The 25,550-nt window shown below is 50.9% G+C and overlaps 2 protein-coding genes across 4 annotated transcripts; one reads left to right on the top strand and one right to left on the bottom strand.

Moving 5' to 3' along the window:
- Positions 1 to 33: 33 nt before the first annotated feature.
- Positions 34 to 1,852, top strand: MEA1 (male-enhanced antigen 1). Of its 3 annotated transcripts, none has more exons than XM_047858694.1 (4): positions 34 to 164; positions 678 to 958; positions 1,046 to 1,148; positions 1,454 to 1,852. In XM_047858694.1, the coding sequence occupies exons 1-4, from the start codon at positions 101 to 103 to the stop codon at positions 1,606 to 1,608; spliced, it is 603 nt and encodes a 200-aa protein (XP_047714650.1). In that variant the 5' UTR covers positions 34 to 100; the 3' UTR covers positions 1,609 to 1,852. The 3 variants fall into 3 exon arrangements, with proteins under 3 accessions (XP_047714650.1, XP_047714652.1, XP_047714651.1); XM_047858696.1 differs by having other exon boundaries at positions 62 to 193; XM_047858695.1 differs by lacking the exon at positions 34 to 164 and adding an exon at positions 175 to 304.
- PPP2R5D (protein phosphatase 2 regulatory subunit B'delta) lies at positions 1,736 to 23,144 on the bottom strand. Its single transcript, XM_047858683.1, has 16 exons — positions 22,967 to 23,144; positions 18,264 to 18,341; positions 7,056 to 7,272; positions 6,607 to 6,806; positions 6,409 to 6,519; positions 6,195 to 6,287; positions 5,628 to 5,758; positions 5,435 to 5,494; positions 5,222 to 5,330; positions 4,954 to 5,007; positions 4,495 to 4,665; positions 4,262 to 4,389; positions 3,506 to 3,607; positions 3,338 to 3,410; positions 3,092 to 3,208; positions 1,736 to 2,940 (listed from the first exon to the last, which is right to left on the bottom strand). Exons 1-16 carry the CDS (start codon positions 22,991 to 22,993, stop codon positions 2,803 to 2,805), a joined length of 1,809 nt encoding a protein of 602 aa, XP_047714639.1. The 5' UTR covers positions 22,994 to 23,144; the 3' UTR covers positions 1,736 to 2,802.
- Positions 23,145 to 25,550: the final 2,406 nt, after the last annotated feature.

Genomic DNA, 25,550 nt, shown 5'->3' with positions numbered 1-25,550 from the left:
ACCCTGGGCATCACTGGGTAATGTAGTCCTTTGTTGTCGGAGCAGGAGATGGCGGAGGCGGGGCAAGAGGCGTACGGCTTGTCTCTCGTTCGCGTCAATCATGAGCACGGGGAGGGGCTGGAGGACCAGGCGCCCCGGTACGTCCTGCTCCGCCGGAAGTGGAGGTGCGGGTTCAGCCGCGGGCTCTGAGCGGGTGAGGCGCGCGGAAACACCGGCGCCGAGAATCGGCGGGGGCGGGTGGCAGACGCCGCTGCTGGGGCCATTTGAGGGGAGCCCCTGGGGCCTGAAGGGCATTTGTCAGGCGGTACAGAGGGGAACCCTTTGGAGAGGGAAGAAGGGGGCGGGTACGCCCTGTCTAGGGGAGCTCGTTTGGCGATCCGGAGTTCCCAAGTAGGGGAGTAGGGGCGGGCGGGGTTCTGGACGGAGTGTCTTTTGGGAGGTGGTATGGTCTCGGGTTGGGCTGTTATTTAAGAATTGGCAGAGCAAGTTCGGTGGGCCTCGGTTCAAGATACGAGTCGGTTTAAATGGTGGAGTGCCCAGGAGAGGGTGGGATGCAGGAAGCTTGGAAGCGGTTAAATGGTTTGCGGACGCAGGAGACCACAAGGAACTGGATGAGTGGCTATAGGTGGACCTGATTTCATCCGATCCCTACCCTCCCGCCCTCCCTGTTCTTGCAGCCCCTGCCCGGATGGCAGCAGTAGTTCTAGGGAGAGACACCATGGGCCCCGAGCGTATCTTCCCCAATCAGACTGAGGAATTAGGGCCGCACCAGGGCCCTACGGAAGGCACTGGGGATTGGAGCAGCGAGGAGCCTGAGGAAGAGCAGGAGGAAACGGGGGCAGGCCCAGCTGGCTACTCCTACCAACCCCTGAACCAAGATCCTGAACCAGAGGAGGTGGAGCTGGCACCGGTGGGGGATGGAGAAGATGTAGTTGCTGATATTCAGGATCGGATCCAGGTATGGTGGAGGCGGCACTGTTCTGGCCAGGTGAAGCTGGGATTCCTGAAGTGCTGGACCTGAACTGTCTTCTCTCTGGCTCTTTAGGCCCTGGGGCTTCATTTGCCAGACCCGCCATTAGAGAGCGAGGATGAAGAGGAGGAAGGAGCCACAGGATTGAGCAACCACAGCTCTATTCCCATGGACCCGGGTAAAGGGAGCATGCTTTCATTTTGGAATAATGTTGGAGGAAAGGGACTGGTCAGAACCAGTAAAGAAAGGGAAGTCATAGAGGAACACCCCGTTCCTAAAACAACAGTTTGTCATCTAAGATTTTACAGATTTCAGAATCCAGGTGAAAGTCTATTGTGTTAGACTTGGGTTGTAGGTGGGCTTGCCTGGAAATAACAAGATGGATTTGGCCTCCCTGGTAGCCCAAGGGTTATGGGTTAATTCAAAGAATGGGGAGTGGAGCTGGTCCCATCGTTTCTGTTATCCTGTTTTTTGTGATTTCAGAACATGTGGAGTTGGTGAAAAGGACAATGGCTGGAGTAAGCCTGCCTGCGCCAGGGGTTCCTGCCTGGGCTCGGGAGATATCAGATGCCCAGTGGGAAGATGTGGTACAGAAGGCCCTCCAAGCCCGGCAGGGGACGACCCCATCCTGGAAGTGACTACCCTGAGAGCTGCCTTATCTCCCTGCATTCCAGGCCAGAACCAGCATAGGACTGAACACATCCCTGGTTGTAATGTCCATCTTCATATTCTCCATCTCCCTTTCCACATCAAGGCAAATCAGACTTCTTCTCAGAGACCCACTTTATTCAGTTCTGTACATATGGGGACATTGGCCCAAGCCCAACCCATCTTAGCATGTATCACTGTGGAGAATAAAGCACCCTATGTACACAGCCAAAAGCTGCACTGCCTGTGCCCCTGGAACCTGGGTCTGGCCCTCTTCAGCCCCTTGCCCCTTCAGGGTGTCTGAAAGGGACAAGTGGGGGCCTGCCCAGCATCAGCACAAAGGAAATAAATAGGTGTCGGGGGAGCCATGCTTAGGGCACTGCTCCCTGCTTCCTCCTAGCTTTGGGAACCAACAACATAGGAAAGCAGTCAGCCCCAGGGTGGTCCCTTCCATGTCTGTGATCCCAGGGCTGCTGCTCACCAAAGAGGGGGCACAGGGTAGGGTGTTTGTTCACCCCCTTCTCTTGGTCCATCTGGGCCCTATATTCCATCACCTATGGTCCATAGCGTATGCTTTTCTCCTTTTGACCTCCCCATGTTGTCTTGGTCAGGCAGGGGATAAGAGAAAATAATTCAACCCCATCAGCCTGCACACTGCTGGGGCTGGGGGCCTAATTGTGCCTGTTGGGGGTTGGCTCCCCTCCAGCTACTCACTCCAGGGGCCAATGGGGCTTGACATAACTTTGGTGAGAATAATCTCCTGCTGCTCCCTATATGCTTCTGCAGGGGAGGGAGAGAAGGAAAGACACCTGGAGTTGAAATGAGGATTAAGGGAAGGGGAGAGGAGCATATGTATTCCTGTGTGTATTTCTCAGAGCAGCCTCAGGTAGCTGTGGGGTTAGGAGAGGAGGGGGACAGGCATCCCCAAGTTGTCTGGGCACTGAGGATCTCAGTGCTCAGCCTGTCTGTACTAGCCACAGGGAGGCATGAACACATTTTGGGAAGAAGAGGGACCACTCTGGGGGGGGGGGGGTCCCCTGCTTCAAGTGTCACATCCCCTCCCTAGAGTAGCTAGAGAGGCACTGCCTTGCCCCAAGTCAGCCAGTGGGGAGCAGAGGGTGGAGGGCTAGGGCAGCGTCCCAGGGCTGAGTGGGCTGTGGCCCTGTGGTAGGACGGTGAGGGGGTCAGAGAGCCTCCTGGCTGGCAGTTAGGAATTCTTCCGCCCGCTTGTGTGCCTCCAGCGCCTTGATGGTATACACGTCCTGGGGCAGCTCGGACTTCCGCCGAAGCAGTACCTTCTCCTTCTTGATGTCCTTTAGCATCTACGTGTAGGTATGGAGAAGGCGAGGAATGGTAACCGATTCCCAATAAATTTTATGGCTTCCTCCCCTTATTCCTCGGATCTGCCGCTCCTGTCTCCTCTCCCTTTCAGAGCTTTCATTTCTGCTCCCCATTCCCTCTATGCCTTCCCACCTGCACAGCCTCTGTCTCCACCGTCCTCTTCAGAAGTTGGATGTCCTCTGCCGTGGGGGTCTCTGTCTCCATCGAGTACACAGGAGGCAGTGGTGGAGGAGCTCGGAACATGGGATACTGAGAAGGACAGGAGGCACGGGCAGGTGGTGAGAGCCGCTTCAGAAGTCTGTGGACCTGTCTTGAAACAAACCCTCCCCCAGGCCAAACTGGGCCCCTCAGGTCGGGGCAGCGGCAGGAAAAGCTCACCTGGGGGTTGAGTCGGGCCAGCTCCTCGATCTTTTGCCACATCTCTTCTCTTTCCTTCATTCGGAACCGGCCCCTGAGGGAGCAAAGATGGGATAGGCGGTGGGCTTGAAAGAGAAGCAGAGGGAACCTGGGGTGAAGATGGAAGCCCCCAAGTCGAGAGATACTCACTTCTGTTTCTCTGCCTTGTACTGTTGTGTGCAGTCATCAAACAGCTTCTGATTCATCTCCATAAACAGCTTTAGGGCATTGTAGATCAGTCCATGGATTGTCCTGCCACCGGGAAGAAGGATCAGGTACAGGAGGCCTTACTTATATAAGGGCAGTGCCAGGACCCCAATTTGCTCTCTCCCAGGAGGGGTCTCTGCTAAGAGCTTTCATAGACCCCTGCAGTGTAAGGTTATCGTTCTAGCCAAATCACGTGACTTGAGATTGGCATTTCAGGTTCTTTATAGGCCTTGGTCTGTTTGTCCCTCCTTTGCCTCACCCCGTGCTCTAAGACCTACCTTCTTCACGCTACTTCTATGCCCTGGCCTATCCTAATGGCCTCCCAGCAGCTTAACGGACAGCACCTGCACCACAGTGCACTTGCTTTTGGCCGGAAAGTCTCTTTACGACAGTGGGATGCAGCAAATGCTAAAAAAGATCACATCAGCTTCTCACAGCACAGAATGAAGTCTCCAAAGCTGCAGACTATCTCTGACGGGGAGAAGATAGGATACAAGCCACACTCTGCTATAGGTATTGCAGACATCTCTCACATCGCTGTCTTCTCCCTGGTCAGTTCCTCAAGGGCCTGTCAGTGTGCAGTGGGCACTAGCCCCTGTGCTCAGTGACCCGATGAGACAGCTGGCTCTTCAGTTCTTCCACCCCCTCACAGGTTCCCAAACCAGAGCCCCACCACCCAGCCCTACCCCAGCTGCCTACTTGTTCCAGTGGCTCTTGGAGTTCCTGTAGAGTGCAGGGAACATGATGGGAAGGACTCGGGCAGCATTGTCACTGATCAGGCTCATGATGTACTCATTGTTCCAGTAATAGAGAGCACGCTCTGCCACCTGGTGGGGACAGGTGGGACTCAGCAGGGGTATGGTTCACTCTGCTGAAAACCCTCCTCAGTTTCTAGGAGGCCTGGGGATGGGATATGCTGGTCTGAGTCTCACCTGGAAATGAGGGCTGGAGACACACTTGGCAAGCTGGCGGAAGAGTGGTTCCATCACTTTGCTGAACTCTGAAGGTTCAATGACATCTAGAATCTCCTCTAGCTCATTCAGGAACATGACCTCCTTGGGGCTGTGGGTTTTGGGCCAGAACTTGAGAAGTCCTACAATCACCTGTGAGAAGAGGACACGGGGATAAAATTCTCACTCAACACCTGCCTGCTTCCACAGGAAGCCTTCCTGGCCTCTCTCCCCACCCTGATGGGCACAGCTCGGGTGGCCTCCGCTAACTGGCCTGATTCTGTTTCCTATATATAGGTTTTACTTTTCCTTCAGAGAGGAATCCATGTCACCTGTTGGGCCACATCCCTCCTGAGCACCTGCTTATGGCATTATTCAATAGGCAGACTGGGAAGTTTAATTGACAGGAAGAGGTGTCCTGGGGCTGGGAAGGGGAATTACCGGCTCTGTGAGACTGCTCTCCTTCTCCAGGAACTGTACCACACAGTAAGCCAGCTGCAAAAGGTTGAGGTAGAAAGGAGGTGAGGCGTAGGGTCCGGGTCTCAGAGGGATCAGGGACAGAAGCAAGAACCCAGAATGGAAGAAGAGGTGTAAAGAGGAATTATCCCACCCACTCCTTCTGCCACCCCCATCCCAGATGGAATATCTTCCCCTCCCTCTCTTTTCTCTGCTGCCGGTGTCAGGGATCATCAGGAGGAAGGCAGCTCACCTGCGGGTGGTAGACACTCAGGGACTTGACCTTGTGAAGGGGAAGCAGGACACGGATGAGGAACATCTTGTGCTCTTCCTTAAGGGGCAAGGCAAAGCCGTTGATGATGCTAGGAGTTATAGGAGGTTTGTTAGGACCAAAGGGCCATCCAAGCTCAGTGCTCCCGTCCCTCCAACCTTCTGCAGGCACGTGTGCCCCCACCCCACCGCTTACCTGCCGAGGATCTCTAAGAGCTCAGCAATCCCATTGTGATGTTCTGTCTCATAGATGAACCTGAGGGAGGAAAGAAAGGCTCTCGTGACAATCCCCAATGTTCCTCCAGCACTCTGCAGAGTCCCCCTACCTCCCTTCTCCCATCCCAACTTAGCAGGGCTTGCTATGCTCCTAAGCTGGCTCCCGGCCTCACCTGTAGAAGATGTGGTTGATCTGCCTACGGATATAAGCCCGGAGCCCCAAAAACTTGCCATAGATGCGATGCAAGATGGTCTTGAGGAAGTCCCGCTCTCGAGGATCCTCACTGTCAAACAGGTCCAGGAGCTGGGAGCAGGTGGGAGGAAAAGGTGGTGAATGAGGCAGGAGCTTGGGAAGGTCAGGGCTGGGGTGACATGGATTCCTAGCCAGGGGACACCCAGAGGTTCTCTGGATTGGGGGGGGGGGGTATGGGGGCAAGTCTCCGGAGAGCAGAGTGATTCCTTTACATAGCTTTCCCCAGTGTGATGTCTGGGTATGCGTGTCTGCATGCCCCACTGATGGGGAAGAGGTAACTCCTGCTAATTTCCTTCAATTATGCTAGGAGCTTGTTAAGAGCAGAGGGATTTGCTTATCCCTCCCCCACCACCAGTCCTTTGCACCAGACACAGTTGAAAGCCCATATATTCAACAGATGGAGAAAGGGTGGGGACCTCACTGAGGAGCTGTGGGGCTAGAGTTCATGGGCTGGAAGGAGGAAAGGACAGGAACTTCAGGGACTCACAGCAAGGACAAACTTCTGGTCGATATACTTCTTGGCTATGTTTGGCTGGAAATCAGGAGACTCGAGGAAACGTAAGAAAAACTCATACACGAGCTGTCGGGAGCAATGAGCATCCACTTAGGGGGTATTCCCCAAGGACTGAGACATACCCCTTGCTGTCTCAGAGTGCCCCATTCCCTGAAGCCAGGGCCAGCATGCCCCCTCACTGTGGTACCTGGAGATGTGGCCAGGCAGCTTCCAGGGTGGGCTCATCCTCTTCTGGGTCAAACTCGGCCCCGGTGGGGTTCGATGAAGGTGGCAGCGTCCGGAAGAGGTTCACTGAAAACTGAGGGGGAGGACCCAGGTGAGAGCTCCATGCAGGCTTCTCCACAGCCCCCGTCCCTGCCTGCTTTCCCCTTTTCCCTGTGCCCACCATGGTGACAGCCTCGGGGTAAATGGCCTCAGTGACAACATCACGGCTATGGGTGATGTACTCCACCATTTCGTTGAGTCCTGCCCGCTTCACCTCCTTGAATTTGAGGTCACTGAGTGGATCTGATACAAAGTCAAAGAGGACACAGCACTGGCGCAGCTTCTGGATAAAAAGCTCCTCCCGCTCCTGGGTTGGCGAATCTGTAGGGGGAGGCAACAGTCAGTCTCTCCTCCCTAGCCCTTCACTGCCATGCGCTACTTGCCTCACAGGGCCTTCCCCTACCCCATCCTGCTGCCATCCTGCTCCCCTGGCACCCCAGCCCTGGTGGACCTCCCTCTCACATTGTCTGGAACTTCCATCCCCCTCAAATACTCCCAAACCTCCATACAGCCAATGCCCAGTGACCCCCTAGGCCTGGTGCACCAGCCCCCATGACCTTTTCCAAGTACCTTTCAGGGCAGGAAGCTTCTGCAACTCCCGGTTCTTGCTGAGATTGAAGCGGGAGGAGCTTTGCCGTCGCTCCTTCTTGACAATCTGGGGCCCTCCAGAGTACTTGATTTTGCTGAGCTGCGTTGGGGGCGGTGTGCTGTTGCTGGGACGCTTGTTGGACGATGGGGGCTGGGGCTGCGGCTGCGGCTGGGGCTGGGGCTGAGGCTGGGGCTGGGCCTAGTCAAATAAGTGATTTGTTGAAGTCTGCTCCCCAAGGTACAGCTCCCACCCTGGGCCGCGGCCCATCCTGCAGTCCATCCATGCCTGCACAGGCCTGGGCAGCCAAGCAGCCATCTCCTACCCTGGAGCACCTCCAGTCAGGGTCAGAGATGACTAAGGTTTATTATCCCCAGAAGGGGGTGGTCAAGAAGCCGTGTCTCCCAAAATGGTGCCCACTGCCTGTGCATCGAGAGCGTTCAAAATGTTTGTTCTAGTTCACGAACAGGCAAATCTAATTGATGGATTGATGGTGATGGATGTCAGAATAAGTGGCTATCTTGCCAGGGCTGGCAGGGGTGTGGGATTGATTGAGAAGGGATCTGAGGAATCTTCTGAGTAATGGATATGTTCTATATCTTGACTGGATCTGGCAGGTGGTTCGAAGCATAAACATATGTAAAAATTCATTAAGCAGAAAAAAAAATTCATTAGGTAGCATACTTGAGATTATCGTACTTTCCCACTTCACTGAATGCATCACATTCTTGGTCAAAAGTTAAAAGAGGGGCGCCTGGGTGGCTCAGTACGTTAAGCATGCAACTCTTGATTTCCAATCAGGTCATGATCTCACAGTCATGAGATGGAGTCCCTCAACCAGGATCTGCTCTGAACGTGGAGCCTGCTTGGGATTCTCCATACTACATACAAAAGGCTTTGTGCACACTTTATATATATTTATACATATATACATATATGTATAAATATATATATAGGGCTTTGTGCCCTATTTATAACAGCAAATAAATAAATAATCAATCAATCATGGAGTTAAAATTATGTTCATGAAAACTATGTACTACATGCAATCATACATGGTTCGACTGTAGAAAATATTTACACAGCCATAGTAATTTACCCAAAATTGGTGATAAGTACTTTGGGAGGATGGGAAAGGTCTATATTGGATATAAGATGCTAAGACCTTACTTTTCCATAGTAGGAAGTCAATAGATTATATCTAATGCTCAAAAATGAAAGAATTTTAGAGGCGCCTGGGTGGCTCAGTCGGTTGAGTGTCCAACTCGGGCTCAGGTCATGATCTCATGGTTCACGAGTTTGAGCCCCACGTCGGGCTCTGTGCTGACAGCTCGGAGCCTGGAGCGTGCTTCGGATTCTGTGTCTCCCTCTCTCTCTCTGCCCCTTCCTAGTTTGCACTCTCTCTCTCCCTCTCTCAAAAATAAATAAACATTAAAAAAAATTTTTTTGACAAAAGAATTTTTTAAAAAGCAGCAAAAGACTCTTAATTGGGGCGCCTGGGTGGCTCAGTTGGTTAAGTGTCTGACTTCGGCTCAGGTCATGATCTCGTGTTCATGGGTTCCAGCCCCGCATCAGCCTCTATGCGGACAGCTCAGAACCTAAAGCCTGCCTCGGATTCTGTCTCCCTCTCTCTCTGCCTTTTCCCTGTTTGTGCTCTCTCTCTAAAGTAAATAAATTAACATTAAAAAGAAAAAAGACTTGGGGCGCCTGGGTGGCTCAGTCGGTTGAGTGTCTGACTTCAGCTCAGGTCATGATCTCAGAGTTCGAGCCCCGCGTCGGGCTCTGGTGCTGACAGCTCGGGAGCCTGAAGCCTGCTTCGGGTTCTGTGTCTCCCTCTCCCTCTGCCCCTAACCCACTCACACTCTGTCTCTGTCTCTCTCAAAAATAAATAAACATTAAAAATTTAAAAAAAAAAAAAAAGACTCTTATTTGGAAGCACAGAAGTCAATTTCCAAGGAAAGGTGGGTTGAAAGCGGTCACCACAAAGCAACAGAATAGGGGGCTAGGCGGGAGCTGCTCCTTTCATTACAAGGCCAAGGGTACTTACTGTCTGACTTTCTGAACAATGTACATGTTGTCATGTTGATAAATTTCAAAATAAAACAAAGCCTAAAACTATGTAATGACAGAAAATTGCTTCCTATGCAAAGTTAAATAAGGATAACACAAAACTGTACATGCAAAATGAGCTCACCCACATTACAACACGTGCACAGAACCCAAAGCCCAGTGAAGAGAAGGAAAAAACAACAGCAAGCCACCACTGTTTTTATGACTGTCTCCCATTGTAGCAGAATGACAGATGACTTTTCTCTACTTTTCTCGATTTTCTACAAGCTGACACATTTATATAATGGGAGAAACACAGCTAATTTTTTTAAAGCTATCTCTTTACTCCATCCCAGACACGGGTGTTGGGGCCCCACGAAGGTCACTGTCAGAAGTATACACACAGGTGTTTGCAATGCTGTCCACACACAGGTACTGTCAGGTAACCACCTGCTGGTAGAGGGGAGAAGCTGGGCCACAGGACAACCCTTGCCCCCAGAGACTGCAGCAGGATCAGAGGACGGAGGCCATGTCCAGCTGGGTACCCACACCACAGGAGACTGGGTGGCTCAGTGGGTTAAGTGGCTAACTTCAGCTCAGGTCATGATCTCACAGTTCGTGAGTTTAAGCCCCACATCGGGCTCTGTGCTGATGGCACAGAGTCTGTTTGGGATTCTCTCTCTCCCTTTCTCTCTGCTCCTCCCCGGCTTGTGCTCTCTCTCTCTCAAAATAATTAAATTAAAAAAAGAAAAAAAGAATGGGAGAATATGAAATCATCTGGGATGGGGGAAGGGAGGAAGACAGAAATGTTATGCTTTGTAGGCTCTGAATTTTTTATAGAAACAACTATGTCAAGCTTGTGACCTATCTGGGGATCAGAGGAGAGGAGAGACACGCTGCATCCAGCCTGGGGCTGGCCTGTGGGTCCAGTGTAGCTCATTACCTTCTTGGCCATCTGGCCCTCTCCCCCACCTGAAATGATCACCCCAGACACTAACCTAAGGGAGCACAAGGAAATGGGGCAAGATTAGCCGCCATACACCTCTCCTGCCATGACCAGCACTCAGCCGGTGTGATTCTGGTTAGACTGTACAAGGTGTCCTGGGGTCTCTCTTCCTGCACATGGCAGATGGCTCATACCTTGGTGAGGGATAGGAGAGAGAGGCAGAAGCGTGGGGAACCAGACCCACCCCTGCCCTGTGCCTTCATTTCCCGGTTGCAGGAAAAACCAAATCCTTATCTGTGGAGCTTGGTGGTCACGAGCACAGACTCCCACTAGACTGCCTGGGTTTGACTCCTGCTCTGCCATTTATTAGCCAAGTAACCTCCAGAAAGTCAACTAGTCTGTCTACCTCCATTTCCTCATCTGTAAAGTGGGGATGACAATAGTACCTAGCTCATAAGGTTGTAATAACGATTTAAGTGAACGTTATATAGCTGACAGAAGTGCTTTGTAAGAAGTGTCTTCTACTGTTATCACGGTTATTTCCCATCCCTAGACTTTAAAAATGCAACCTGGAAATTCCTGAAATTAGCATGCCTCAAATGTTCCCATGGGTCCATTATCTTCCTTGGTCTAAAATGGGGGAACCCAAGAAAGCATTTCATCTTTCAAGATCCAGTTTAAGCCCCACCCTCTTCTTTGTCTGTTTCACTGGCTCTGTGATCATCCCCAGTGATGCCTCTTGGCTCGGTGTGTTCACATGTCCAACTAGATAGCAAGTCCCCTGAAAGCCAGGACCCTGGTTTGTACTGTTCTGGGTCCCCTCAAGCACTGGCACCTAACAGGCATTCAATGAAGGTTTGATTGGTTGATTGACAGGGGGCCAGACCTTTCCTGTCCCAAGCCCGGAACCATCAGAACAGAGCACTGTATGGTGTCAGGAGCAGAGTAGGAGGGAGAAACATTAGTTATACCAGGGCAAGGGGCTCAGTGGCAGCTAACGAACAAAACTCTGAGGAAGAGCATCTCCTTCTCCATCGTCCCAGATAAGAAAGACACTTTGCACCTCCACAAACCGCACGCCGAGGGGATGTCTAGGGAAAGAGGCATTCGCCCCAGAAGGAGAGAAGCCAGGCCTCGATTTTCTCTGCTAACAGAGAAATGGGCAAATCTGTGGTTTCCCATCTATTCTCCAAGTAAGGTTAAGAGAACAGAGGGTCACATGGCTAAAAAGCAAAGTTTAAAAACCAGTAGAGGGGCACCTGGGTGGCTGGGCTGGATTTCGACTCAGGTCATGATCTCTCGGTCCTGAGATCGAGCCCCATGTCAAGTCCGTATTGGGCGTGGAGCCTGCTTGGGATTCCCTCTCCCCCTCTCCTTCTGCTCCTCCCCTGCTCATGCTCTCTCTAAAAAAAATTAAAAAATAAAATAAAAATAAAAACCAATAGGTTGATGCCTGAGGTCCCTTCTCCACTAGGAATGCATCATTGAAGGCAGGGGTGGCTGGAGAGCTGCTGAGCTTAGCTTGTCCCACCTCACCCCACTGGGCCACCTGGTTTTATAAGGACCATTGGCTCCCAGGCCCCACACACAAGAAGCATCTGAGAGACAGCTGGTCCAGTCAGCAAAGCGCCTGGCTGCCAAGCCTCAATGAGGCATCCCCTGGTCTATTCACTCTTCAATAGGAAACATGCTTGTCAGCATGAGGCATGGGGCTATGCCAGTGACTCACTTCATGTCCAACTCTTTCCTCTAAAAACTTCAGCCTTTTTTTTTTTAATCATTTTTTTAAAAGATTTTATCTTTTAGTAATCTCTACACCCAACTTTGGGCTCGAATTTATAATCTCGAGATCGAGAGTCACATGCTCCCCCGACTGAGCCAGCCAGGCACCCAGTAAAAGCTTCAGCTTTTAACTTTTCTACTGACCTGGGCTGCAGGTGGGAGGCAGGTGAGTCCCCTGGGGAACCTCCCGAAACTATCACCATCACTGGTGAACGCTGACCGAAGGCAACCCAGCCAACCTGGCCATTTCCTCTGCCTGAAGGGCCTTCTCCTCCCACCTCCAAGAAGCCTTCCTAGATTTGGGCCTCCAGCAGTCAAGTGGTACTTGGAATTTATGCACCACACTCGCACTCAAGAGACTGCAACTAAACTTGCCCACTCTGAACCAACCCTAGTCCAATTTGATCCTAACACAATCACCATTAATAATCAAACCCAAATATTTAAACCTAAAATAAGAGATAGAAATATAAATTAAGGGGGCGACTGAGAGGCTCAGATGGGCATCCAACTCTTGATTTGGGCTCAGGTCATGATCTCACGGTTCATGGGATTGAGCCCTGCACTGTTATTGTTACTTGGAATTCTCCCTCTCCACCCTTCCTCCCGCTCACACCAGCTCTCTCTCAAGACATGTTTTTAAAAATTAAATTAAAGAAAAAAAAAGAAATATAAATTAAGTACTATAGAAAGTATTGTAAAGGGGCACCTGGCTAGTTCGGTTGGTAGAGCATGAGACTCTTGATCTCAGGGTCCTGAGTTGAAGTCCCACATTGGGTGTAGAGCTAACTTGAAAGAAAGAAAGAGAGCGAGTGAGAAAGAGAAAGAGAGAAAGAAAAGAAAAGAAAAGAAAAGAAAAGAAAAGAAAAGAAAAGAAAAGAAAAGAAAAGGAAAGGAAAGAAAGGAAAAGAAAGACAGAGAGACGTATTGGGGCACCTGGGTCAGTTAAGCGTCCAACTCTTGTTTTCAGCTCAGGTCATGATCTCACATTCATGGGTTCAAGCCCCATGTCGGGCTCTGCGCTGGCAGCGTGCAGCCTGCTTGGGATCCTCTCTCTCCCTTATCTCTCTGCCCCTCCCCTGCTCGCACATGCACTTTCTATTTCCCTCTCTAAATAAATAAACATTTTTTTTTTAATTTTTAAAAAGTGTTGTCAGAAAAAGATGAAAGGTAAAACAGTGAAAAACTCACAATGTCACAGCTTTTGCATAATCAATCACCTAGTCAAATAAAGATCATTTTAGTTTAAAACCCCAAAAAATCGCAGAGGCATTCTCTCCTATCCTGACACCTAGAGCTCTATCTAGCTGAACTAAATTATTTCCTTCCTTCATTTATTCAATGACCATCATGCTAAGCCTTAGAGATTAAAGGGTAGCCCCTGCCCTCAAAGAGCTCACAGTCCAGTGGGTGAGACCAACACACGGGCAGCTCTTGGTACCAGGGAAATGAAAAAACAGAGTGCCACCAAGGATACGGGAACACAAACTCTGCCAGAAGAATGAGTGAAGCTGTTCCTGAAGAGGTGACTTTTGATTTGCTCTCAAAGGACAAACATGAGCTCAGCGGGCAAAAGAACAAAGCAGCGGGGGGCGGGGGGGGCTCCAGGGTGGCTCAGTGGGTTGAGCCTCCTACTTCGGCTCAGGTCATGATCTTACAGTTCGTGGATTTGAGCCCCGCATCGGGCTCTGTGCTGACAGCTCAGAGCCTGCAGCCTGCTTCGGATTCTGTGTCTCCCTCTCTCTCTGCCTTTCCCCCGCTCACGCTCTGTCTCTCTCTCAAAAATAAACATTTAAAAAAAAAAAAAAAAGGAACAAAGCAGAAAAATAAAGTAGTCCATGCCAATGGAATCTCATCAATAAGGACCCAGAGTTATAAAAGGGCTTGTATCAGGAAATGGGAAGTCCAGCAGAGCGAGAAACCAGGATGGGTGCTAGAAAAATAAGGCAGGGCCCCCTCAGAGGGGTCCAGAGTGTGAATTTGAATTTTAACTTAAAAGCAATGAGATGCTGGGGCGCCTGGGTGGCTCAGTCGGTTAAGCGGCCGACTTTGGCTCAGGTCACGATCTCGAGGTCCGTGAGTTCGAGCCCCGCGTCAGGCTCTGTGCTGACGGCTCAGAGCCTGGAGCCTGTTTCGGATTCTGTGTCTCCCTCTCTCTGACCCTCCCCCGTTCATGCTCTGTCTCTCTCTCAAAAATAAATAAACATTAAAAAAATTAAAAAAAAAAAAAGGCAATGAGATGCCAACAGAGCTTTTTCTTTTTATTTTTTTTAACGTTTTACTTATTTTTGAGAGAGACAGAGCATGAGTGGGGGAGGGGCAGAGAGAGGGAGACACAGAACCCGAAGCAGGCTTCAGGCTCTCAGCTGTCAGCACAGAGCCGGATGCAGGGCTCAAACTCACGAAACATGAGATCATGACCTAAGCCGGAGTCGGACACTTAATGGACTGAGCCACCCAGGCGCCCCAAACCAACAGAGCTTTTTAAGTAGAGGACTGATAAGACAGAAGAATGTTTTTAGGGCAACAATTTTGGCTACTGGGAGGACAGGCTGACATGGAGGGACTGAGATAATTTCTTCCTCCCTCTGTCCCTGCTCCCAGAACTCAGGACAGGGCACACCACCGAGTGGAGTCCAGGGCAGTGAACTGCTGTCTCCAGAGACAGAGCAGGAAAGACCCTTGCCTGCAGCGATAGGTCAACAGTGAGTCTTATCCAATCTCTCAAGGCTCCTTTCCGTTCTAAGACTCTTCCAGAATCTTAGACACAGGGTATCACGTCATTAAGAACACAGGAGGGGTGCCTGGGTGGTTCAGTCTGTTAAGCTCCCAACTCTTGATCTCAGCTCAGGTCTTGATGTCAGTCAGGGTTGTGAGTTCAAGGCCACACTGGGCTCCACGCTGGGTGTGAAGTCTACTTTAAAAATAAATAATGAAGTCTAAACAAAAAACAAAAACAAAAACACACAGAATCGGCTCGTGAGCCACAGCACACTGGGTTGAATTCCAGCTCTGCTGTTTACCAGCTGAGTAAGAGCTATTTAACGTCACTAAGCCTCAGTTTCATCTGTAAAATGGGGATGATGACTGATAACAGAATGACCTCAGGGGAGTGTTGTGAAGATTAAATGAGATTAAAAGGTTAAATGCAAGCAAAGGTCTTAAGACAGCACCTGGGAAGTTGAACAGTGTCAACCCAACATCTGTGAACGTGACGTAACTTGGAAATAGGGTCTTTGTAGACATAAACAAGTTGGGGTGGGCCCTAAATCCATTGTGACTAGTGTCTTCATAAGAAGAAAATGTGGACACGGGGCGCCTGGGCGGCTCAGTGAGTTAAGCATCTGACTTCGGCTCAGGTCATGATCTCAGGGTTCACGAGTTCAAGCCCCATGTCCGGCTCTGAGCTGACAGCTCACAGCTCGGAACCTGGAGCCTGTTTCGGATTCTGTCTCCCTTTCTCTCTGCCCCTCCCCCGCTCATCCTCTGTCTCTCTCTCTCAAAAATAAATTAAACAAAAGCAAAAAAAGAGGAAGGAAGAAAATGTGAACACAGAGACACTCAGGGCAGAACCCCATGTGAAGGTGAAGGTGGAGGAGGAGACTGGAGTGATGCATCCATAAGCCAAGGAACACTGAGGACTGTTAAAAACCACCAGAATCTAGGGAGAGGTACAGAAGAGATTCTTCCCTAGAACCTCAGAGGGACATGGCCTACTGATGCCTCGATTTCAGATTTCTGGCCTCCAGGACTGTAAGAGAATAAATCTCTGTTATTTTAAGCCACCTAGTTTGTGGTCATTTGTTATGGCTGCCCTAGGAACCTAACACACAAGTAACTGCTCAATAAACTAAATGGTGGCTGCCGGAATTATTACATCAATTGGAAAGGCTCTGGCAAATGCATGACACAGGGTAAATTTGGCTAGAAGAGCCCCAAATTCTGGACTAGAAAAACAGCAAGGGAAGGACTGTGCCAAACAGCTTTGGATGACCTGAGCCTCACAGCCTGGCCCCCAACTTTTCCACCGTCCCTCTGCCTGGGGCCACATGGGTACATGTCTGGAAAATCATGCAGCATTTCTGCATCTGCCTTGTACAGGTAAGCCCTGAGCACCATTTCACAAAACAGAGCCCCAGGTGAACTCAACACTCTCCTTTTTCAAATAGATGTGTCCAGAAAGACAGTGGAGAAATCCTAGCAGTTGGTCTCAGCCTATTTCCTAACTTGTTTGAGCTTTCATTTTCCTATGTGGGAAAGGAGAGGGTTAGACTCCAAGGTTACTTCCAACACTTAGGTTTACTTATTTAGCCACTAATGCATTCAAATCCTGGCACCTGTAATGTGCCAAGCCCTTGGGCGGCTCAAAGGGAAGCAAAGGGAAACCTCAAGGAGCTCACTCACGTGCTAATAACACAAAAGTTAAAATGGATAAACAATGAATTCGCACCAAATTGTTTAATTACAGCCGTGTAAATGCTGCTGTGGGGCGGTACTGGAGCTAGTAGAGCAAATAGCCGGAGCCCTGACCATGTCCTGGTGGGGAGGGAGGGGGAGGCAGTCAAGGAAGGCTGCTTTTAGGACAAGACATCCACTCTATCTAGTAACTGAACAAGTAGGAGTTAGGCAAAAGATGAGAACAGTCCCCTAACTATTCTTTTCTGTCCCTTTAAATCCCGTTTCTATGTCTCTCTTGCTGCTTTGAATGTCAGTTGCCAGCTCCCAGCCACCTTCCCTGTGGGTCCCACAGATGTCACCATTCCTAAAGGGGAGACTGGGCCCAGAGGGAGTGTTTCCCAGGAGCGCTGACTGATGAGTTATTAAGAACCAAGTGCATAAGGGGCACCTGGCTGGCTCAGTTGGTGAAGCAGGTGACTCTTGACCTGAGGGTTGTGAGTTCAAGCCCCACGCTGGGCATAGAGATTACTTAAAAAAATAAAAAATAAAATAAAAATGCCCGCCCTGCCCTCCCCCCCCCCCACCCAAAGAACAAAACACATGAGCATACAGACGTGGGGAAGAAACAAGGTGCCAGCTGCTTTCAAGCAGCATACCCAGCTCCCCTCCCTCAGAGTCCACAGTCTGGTGGAGAGAAACCCACGTTGGAAAAATAGTTACAACAAAAAGTGATAAGGTCTATCCTGGAGACATGTTCAAATTACTGTTTAAGGGCAAAGGAAGGAGGAATTCATCTTCTGTGGTCCTCAACTCCCATGTCTGTAAAATGGGGAACACGTGCCCTGCTTCTTCTGATTACTCAAATGAGGCCTAAAATGAAGGTCAGGGGTGTGGGAAGTGCTTAGATCTCTTTAGAGGTGACAGGGACCAGAAGTACATAGAAAAGTCTAAATCCAGGATTAACTCCAATACTTGCTAATCGATTTCTTCTCCCCCCCAAATCCACAAGCCCTGCCCATAATCACAGAGATGTTTCCTGTTGTCCTCTATGGCTCTAAACAGTTGAGAACAGGAGAGAAGAAGCAGAGGGGCGCCTAGGTGGCTCAGCCAGTTAAGTGTCTGACTCTTGATTTCAGCTCAGGTCATGATCTCACGGTTCATGAGACTGAGCCCCTCCACATTGACCGCATGGAGCCTGCTTGGGATTCTCTCTCCCCATCTCTCTCTCTCTCTCTGCCCCTCCCCCGCTCACTCACACGCTCACGCTCTCTCCCTCTCAAAATAAACAAACAAACAAACAAACAAAAAAGCAGAGAAACCAAGGATCACCAGTTTCTGAGTAAGATGGGTACTTACTTGCTCAACATGTTCACAGGACCGGCCACCATCTTGAGCATCGCACTGAGCACACTCCCAAACTCTCCTGGACATACTCTGGACTTAAGTCTCTCCACCCTCCAGTGCTCTCTCTGCTTGCCATTTATTGCTTTACAGCCCTAGACTTCCAAGCTGTGCTGACCTCTGCTCATCACTGTCCTTTAGCAGGTTCCCATTGGATCAGAACCAAGGGCAGTGGGCCCAGCCCTGGCCGGCTCAAGGACACCAGCCACTCCCACCCCTTCCCCACCCCAAGCCATGCCAAAGCCACTCATTCCCCACTGAGCACCCTTGTACTTTTTCCCTTCCCCCCCAGCACCTGCTACCCCTAGCTTTTCATTCTAAGGAAAAAGGAATTCTTACCACGCAAGGTTGGCAGACAGAGAAATAACTTTCACAAGAATTGCTGGGGAGTCTGAAGAACTGCAGAGCGTAGTTGCTCTATACCAGCCGAAGGGGCAGGCTGCCTGACTGAAGGCAGCTACCTGGCCGGGCTGTCCAAGCTCCTCCCAGGCTGTGGAAGGCCCCTTCCCTTCTGCCTGGATCACATCTGGCCCCCTGGGATCCCTCACCCCACTAGCCGTCGAGCAGTTCGAGCTGGTGCCTGCACCGTAACCAGAGCCGTGCCCACGTTCATTACCTCCTCGGCGCTCTCGCCTCCACCATCCTTGCCCGAGCTGCTGGGCTTGGTCGTGCCTTTGGCAAGCTTGGGGGTCTCCTGAAGGGGGAAGATGGAGGTAGTCAGCAGATGCCAGGAGAAGGGAGAGGCCTCATCTGGACTGCTTAGGTCTGTGTTGTAATTATCCTCTGTCCAACGGAAGTAATCAGAACCACTGAGCATCTACCCTGTACCTAGCCCAGGGGAGAAGGACTTGGGGTACACAAAGGGAGTCCCTCCAAAGAGTTTGGAATGTGGTGAGGAAAACATTGCTAAGACATGGTAATGAAGCATGATACTAATGATCTGTCCCCTCACATGGCTGCTGTATGAGTAAGGGCCCCGGAGAGCCTCTGTCAAGGAAGAACCAGGGTGTGGAGCTTTAAGGAACAAGTTATTCTGTCTGGCTTCTGGCTAGTGCGGGCAGGGGGGGTGCCTAAGGTTCTCATGCTGGAGGAGAGAGAGTCACCACTCTCCCCCAAGGCCATCTGCAAAGACCTGGAGGCCTTTTTTTGGAAATTACAAATAACATCCAGACTAGAGGGTGCTATTGGCATGATCAGGTATAGGAATTATCCCTAAGAGTGCCTTGGTGGACAAGCACGGGGACAGGGTTGGGGGTAAGACCCTGAACTGCTACAAGGAGGAGCGCTAGTCCGAAGTCTCCCTCGGGAACCGGGCCGCTGGCTCAGAGCCCTGGCCTGCCTGGCGTCTCTTCCTCTGCCTCGGGCCAAAAAAAGCAACTGCACAGGGACAGGATGGGGAAAATGTGAAAAAGACTTGGGCATTTAGGTCTGATTGCAAGCTCCACACAAATCCTTCATGTGCCAGGGTTGCCCCAGCACCCCATGACCTTCTGTCCAGTTAGCAAACGGAGTGCAGAGCTCTTGGCATGGGGAGGGGACATGGAAGTGCCCCTGTCCTTGGCACTTGATGGAGCTGTTCAGGAGGATCTGGTTCCGTCGTGAGCATCCGACTTTGGGAGGGACAAAGACAAATCCTAGGTTTTCTTCTGGCGAAATACAACCCATACTGGGAGTAGATTCAAAAGCCTGTCCTGAGAGCAACAGCTGCAAGGCTGGATGGCTAATGATGGAGGGGAGGAGTCCCAGCGGTAGGCGAGCACGAGGGGGTTTTACGAATAAATGAAGGGCTGCCATGTGGACTAAAGATGCAACTTGCTCTGTGTGGATCCAGGAGCCCAAGAGGCATGGGCTGAAGTGGCAGGAAGACAGGCTGAGGCTCCGAATAGGAAGGATCTTCTCCTGAAGCAGCTGCACAGAAACCGGCTGTGTGCAAGCTCCCCAGTCCTGAGAGCATTCAAGCAAAGGAGCATTCGTGACTCTTCTAATGCACGGGCAGGAGGGGTTTGAGCCCTAAATGAAGACTGTCAGAGGACCTTGGAAGTCACTTTCGGCTCTGAGATTCTGACACTTGATGGCAACTGCGCCCCTTCAGTGACAAGTGTTAAGTCACACTGACTATGGGGGCACAAGGATTTCTGGGAGAACAGAGCTCTGCGTGGGCTGGAGGAGGGGGCAGGGAGGATGAGAGCCTTTCCCAGGTGGGGAGCAGCTCCAGGTGTCAGCCAGCAGGAAGGCGCTCCTTTGGGCTGAGCACTCTCCCAGCTGTCCACTGACCAGGCTGGCAAGCATACCGACCCCTTGCCAAAGGGCCAGGGAGTGTGGCTCAGAGCATGGCGTGTAGAGGCAAAGGATGAGGGCGCAGGCAGGAGTCACTGAGGTGACCGCACATACCTCGGACGTGGGCCTCATGGACAAAGCTGACCCACCTTTATACATGTCACATCTCTCTACTTGACCACAAGCTCCTTCTCCGCCAGCCCTACAGCACTTAAGCATACCTAACAGGGAGTGTGCCGTGAGAATCCCAGCTGCCTGGTTACGTGGGCGTGTGTGGGGGCATGGGGAAACCACGCCCACCACCCTTGCTCCCCGGCTCCTGCAGAACAGGTCAAGTGCACACAACACGGTGCAGCCCAACCGTCACTTGCGGCCTGGAACCAGGGTTGGGAGCCCACACTGTGTTTGGGGCCCAACTCTTACTAGCTCTGGAATTGTAGGCAGGTTAACTAGCCTCTCTGAGCCTCAGTCCTCCTCTTTTAAGTGACAACAATCACACTACCTAATTCCCTTTAGCACAGTGTCCAGCACATGAAAATCCCAATGTTAGCCCGTTATTACTATTATTAAAAACAAGAAGAAAGTGGAAAGGAGCAGGGGCATGCCACCTGGGAACCTAAAAGAGATTCAGTCCTAGATCAGAACATGAGGGAAGAGGAGGGAAGCAAATCCCCCAAGGAACTGACTCAGCACCCATCTATTGAGGGCCTACTGTGTGCAAGGAAGAGGCCAAACCAAAATGGAGTTATTATCTCAAGGGGGAAGAAAAGATTTATCCACAATTAATTCCAGTCCAAGGGAGCAAAAAGGACCATGCGTGACCTATCAAGTGTTCCACAAATCCCGAGGAGGGGAGAGCTCACTGGGAAGTGAGGGTTCAGGAAATGCTTCAGGGAGAAGGTTGTGAAGGATGGCCAAGACTGGGACCAGCAGAGATGAAGGAGAAAGGAGAGAGGTGATGGATGTGCAATAAAGATCCTCCTCTCTGTCCCCACCCCATCTGGGCAAAGCTCAGTCACACTGTCACCTCCCTCTCCCTCAGGGCTTGTTAACCATTGAAGGAGGCCAAATGCAACTGGAAATCAAAAGCAGAAAGTTAAACCTTGAAAGGAATCAGAGATGCCTGGTTCTGTGCAACCCAATTCTTCCAATGTTGTTTCCCAGCCAAATACTATGGTCAAATATCTATGGTTCCAGCAAGTCTAAGAATTTTTCTTCTCAATCACCTAGAAGAGGAAGGCTTACTGTAGATGGGACAGTGTCTGTCCCATTTTAGTATCAGACTAAAAGCTACAGATGGGTGGGGACTTCACCAGCTTCCCCTGAATTTCATGCCCCTCCACGCTCCTTGAAGGAACACCCTTAGCCTCTGGTGTGGCTGAATTGTGTGTGCATCATTCACAGCTAAGCTGCCCAAACCACTTCAGCAGACCCACTCCCCAAGGACACAGGGCCTGGGTGGGGAACACGAACCTGCCAACCCAGGACCCCAGGAGGTTCAGTGCCTAGTACACCATCACCAACCCTACACTCAGAACCTCTGGCCCTGTGAAGTTATGGAGACAACCCAGAATCAGAGCTGCCTGGGAAATCTCCAAAAGCCCCAGGATAAAGAGTTGAATTGATAAGGTCAGAGATGGCAGCCCAGCAACCAGCCAATCAGAGGGCAAATGAAAGTAAGACACCTCTGGGGTCATAAAGTGGCTGAGCAGAGCACCAGGCCAGAGCCAGCCCCACCACGAGGGGCCAGCCCCAGGAAAGGAGAAGCTGGGGGAGGCTGGAACTGGTATCCTAGCATCCTCTGTGTGAATCTGTACCTCAAAGGAACCACACCTCTGAGTCAGACCTCAGCAACAGCAGGAAATAGAAGGTAGAGAAAGGCAGGGATGAAGAACAGGGGCAAGAAGGCAATATGGAAATAGAAGAGGAAGGTGAAAGAAGGCAACATCAAGAAACAAGCCTGTATCAGGACACCATGACAAAGTCAAGGGTGCCCAGGGGTTGGCTGGCCTTTGGGGTAAGAAGGAAAATTAATCTGATAGTAAGGGCAGATTCCCAATTTGAGGATAGTGTAGCCCAGGAAAGGCAGGAATCCAGCACTGCAAAACTGGAAAAATGCAAAGGTTACCCTAAGATTAGGAAAAGGAGAGGACCTTGCTCAGATTAGGAAAGGTAACTGATTTAGGATGAACCTGCAAGTCGGTTGATGCCTGTTAGGGGGGCTTTGGTACGAAGGAGGCCTTTAAGTCAAGAGACCTGATATTGCAGCTGGGCCTCCAAACAGGCTGTGTGACCTTGGCCAAGTCCCTTCCCCTGTCGGGGCCTCAGTCTCCTCATCTGTATCACTAAGGATTACGCTGAATGCGCTCAGTGGTCCCTTCCAACACTGACGTTCTGAGGTTCCATCAACAGAAGGAAGGGCTCAGTCCTGGCTTACAAGTTTGTGTGTGAAGGAAGAACTAGAGGGAGGGGCCTAGGCCAGATTTGGTGGAGGAGAGAGAAAGCAGAGCAGTTCTAGGTCAAGGTGCTTGGCGGGGAGGGAGAAGGGGCTGTAGGGGACGGTAGAGAAGGACGGCCCAGGCCCAGGCCCGGCGCGTAAGAAAAGGGAAGGGGCTACGCGCAATGGGGGGCGGGGGGAGGTGGGCTGGAAGGAGGTGCGGTCTCAGATGAGGGGCTGTCCCAAACGGGTAACCGGGTGGGGAGTGGGGAGAGTGGGGTGGGGGCGGGAAGAAAAAGCAGGGGAGTGACCTGGGAGTGGAGCAGATCTGGAGGGAGGTGGTTACCCTGGGCCGGGGGTAGGTGAGGGGAGGAAAGGAGGGAGGTGTACGCGGGGGACTCTATCCCAGGCAAGGTGAGGGAGCTTTTCCAGCTGCGGCACAGGCTGGGGGTGCGGCTAGCGGCGGGGGCGGAGGGCTGGCCTCGGGAGTCCTGCGGGGGCCGGACGGGAGGGTCAGTCTGGGGCTGTCCCGGGCCTGGCTCGGCCTCTCCCAGTGCTCCGCGCAGGCCCCAAGGCGGAGGCGCGAAGAAAAGGGCCACGCTCACCTTCTCCTTCTTCAGTTTATAGGGCATCTCGGCCCGTCCGGACCCAGCCCGGCTCCTGCGGCCCCGCTCCGGCTCCGGCTTTGCTCGGCCGCACTCGGCCCGCTCGGCGTCTCTTCGCCACCGCCTGCGCGCTGCGCCCGGGTCGAGCGGTGTCTGCGCCTCCAATTGGCCCAAACTCTTACAAACCTGCCTGACAACCAGGCGCCGCCTCCTTGGATTGGTTATTGGGGCCAAGCTGCTTCCTTTTTTTCTCATTGGAAAGGAAGAGTACAAACCGCCAGGGTTCGTCTCCCAGAATTGGCTGAGTGGGAGGTCCCGCCCTAAAGTGGGTCGAGCTTAACGAAGGAGGTGGGGAAAAGGGGAAGCCCTAGCCTAGCACCGAGTACCGCACTCGGGCGTCTGGTGTGCGTCGGCCTCTGCCATTCCCTTTTGGTTCCCTTCTAAAGTGGTTCTCACTTTCCCCGCTCTGCTCCTTCGCCCAGTACGAATGGAAGGAAAGAAGCCCTAAAATGAAGGGCACCTTTCTTCATCTGGGCAATTACCACTAATTGCATATGCAAAATTAGCGGAGAGAGCTCCCAAGAGTCCTCCAGGGCATCCGTTTCCTAAACGAGGCATGCAGAGAATCAAAGGGGAAGGCTGGGTGACTGGGACCTTGGTGAGATGAGATGAGAATCCTGAGTTTGTTACAGTTTTGGAAAGAGGGTCCCCGTTGCTACTGCAAGTGCTCTGGGATTGGGGAACCAGCTAGATAGGAACCCTTGGGAATACAGAGGAAAAGCTACCTCGTTGTTTGTTGAGTGTCTCAGGAAATGCATCTTACTCCCACCCTGCCCAAGCCAATGTCCTAATGGATAAGATCATTTCCTGCCCTCAAGGAGTTCACTGGTGAAGTTCACAGACTTGTATAAACAGATGCTTAAGATACAATGTAATAAATTACACAAACCTAGAGGTGGCTGGAAGAGTATGTTTCAGAAAGTTGACTCCAGTAGACGATTTACTTTGTGAAGAAATTGGAGAAGGCTCTTGAGAACAAAAGCCTGTGACCCTTGACCAGGAGAGCAACCTTACAAGACAAAGACCATGGGCATGGAGAAGAAAGGACAGAATTGGGAAATGTGTACAATCAACAGGACTTGATGATTCATTGGAATGTGGGGAAGATGGTAAGGGAAAGGGAGGAGTTGAAGATGAGTTCTGGAGCCGTCAGAAATGTAGAAGGAAAACTGGTGTCATAGTGGCAAAGGAAGTAAAAGAGGATTGGTCAATAGTGTCAGATTCTAGGGAATGATTAAGATAAGCTCAAACAACACCACCTTGATTCTCTAGCTGTGGGTGATCTTTGCAGGAAAGTTTTAGAGAAGTGGAAGGAAGGTTATAATGGGTCGAGTGAGCAAGAGGTATGGAAATAAAGGCAACAAATGTAGACTCCCATCTTATGGAAGTAGTATTTGGCTCCCAATGATTAATGACAATTTCAAGGTAATACAAAGCAATGCCCACCAACCATTATTTGATAGAGGAAAAGCCCAGGAAGAAAGGATATTTATTTGTGGATGGATATTTGTGTCTGTGTGGCTGCTGAAGCAGGCAGGATATCAGACTTATTTACCCATTCCCAAGGCCTCGAGGAGCACTGTAGTCCTGAGGCCTAGGGCTTGCCTATATAAAGTAGGCATATATTCTTTGGACCCACCCCACCATCGTCCCAGTCCTTAGACCCTCTGGAAACTGAGGGGACAGAGCCACATAATATAATTCAGAACTACCAAATGGGAACTTCCATCCATTTCAATTCAGGTCCTTAGTACATTCTTTTTTTTTTTTTTTTTTTTTTTTTAATGTTTATTTTTGAGAAAGAGAAAGAGAGACAGAGTACTAGCTGGGGAGAGGCAGAAAGAATGGGAGACATGGAATCTGAAGCTGGTTCCAGGTTCCTAGCTGTCAGCACAGAGCCCAACACGGGGCTCAAACTCACCAACCGCGAGATCATGACCTAAGCTGAAGTCGGACTCTTAACTAACTGAGCCAGCATGGCACCCCAGGTCCCTAGTATATTCTTGCATGTTCCTTTAAGATGTGGAATTGGGGGCACCTGCATGGCTCATCTGATTCTAAGCATCTGACTCTTGATTTCGGCTGAGGTCATGAGCTCACTGTTTGTGAGTTTGAGCCCCACATCGGACTCTGTGCTGATGGTGCAGAGACTGCTTGGGATTCTCTCTCTCCCTCTCTCTGCCCCTCCCCTGCTTGCTCTCTCTTTCTCTCTCTCAAAAATAAATAACTTAAAAAAAAACTTTAAAAAATGTGGAATTGGAGGAGCACCTCCAAAAAAAAAAATGTGGGGCAACGAGTGGTTCAGTCAGTTAAGCATCTGACTCTTGATTGCGGCTCAAGTCATGATCTCACAGTTCATGAGATTGAGTGCCACATCTGGCTCTTCACTGACACCACAGAGCTTGCTTGGAATTCTCTCTCTCCCTCTCTCTCTGCCCCTGCCCCGCCCAGAGGGATGTTTAAATGAACACTAAACAAATTTTTAATAAAAAAATAATAAAGCTTATTTATTTATTTATTGAGA

This window comes from Prionailurus viverrinus, chromosome B2 (genome assembly GCF_022837055.1).
Source record: "Prionailurus viverrinus isolate Anna chromosome B2, UM_Priviv_1.0, whole genome shotgun sequence".
In the NCBI taxonomy this organism is placed as follows: Eukaryota; Metazoa; Chordata; class Mammalia; order Carnivora; family Felidae; genus Prionailurus; species Prionailurus viverrinus.
The sequence above is the reverse complement of the archived record's forward strand: the minus strand, read 5'-3'. Positions and strand labels throughout refer to the sequence as shown.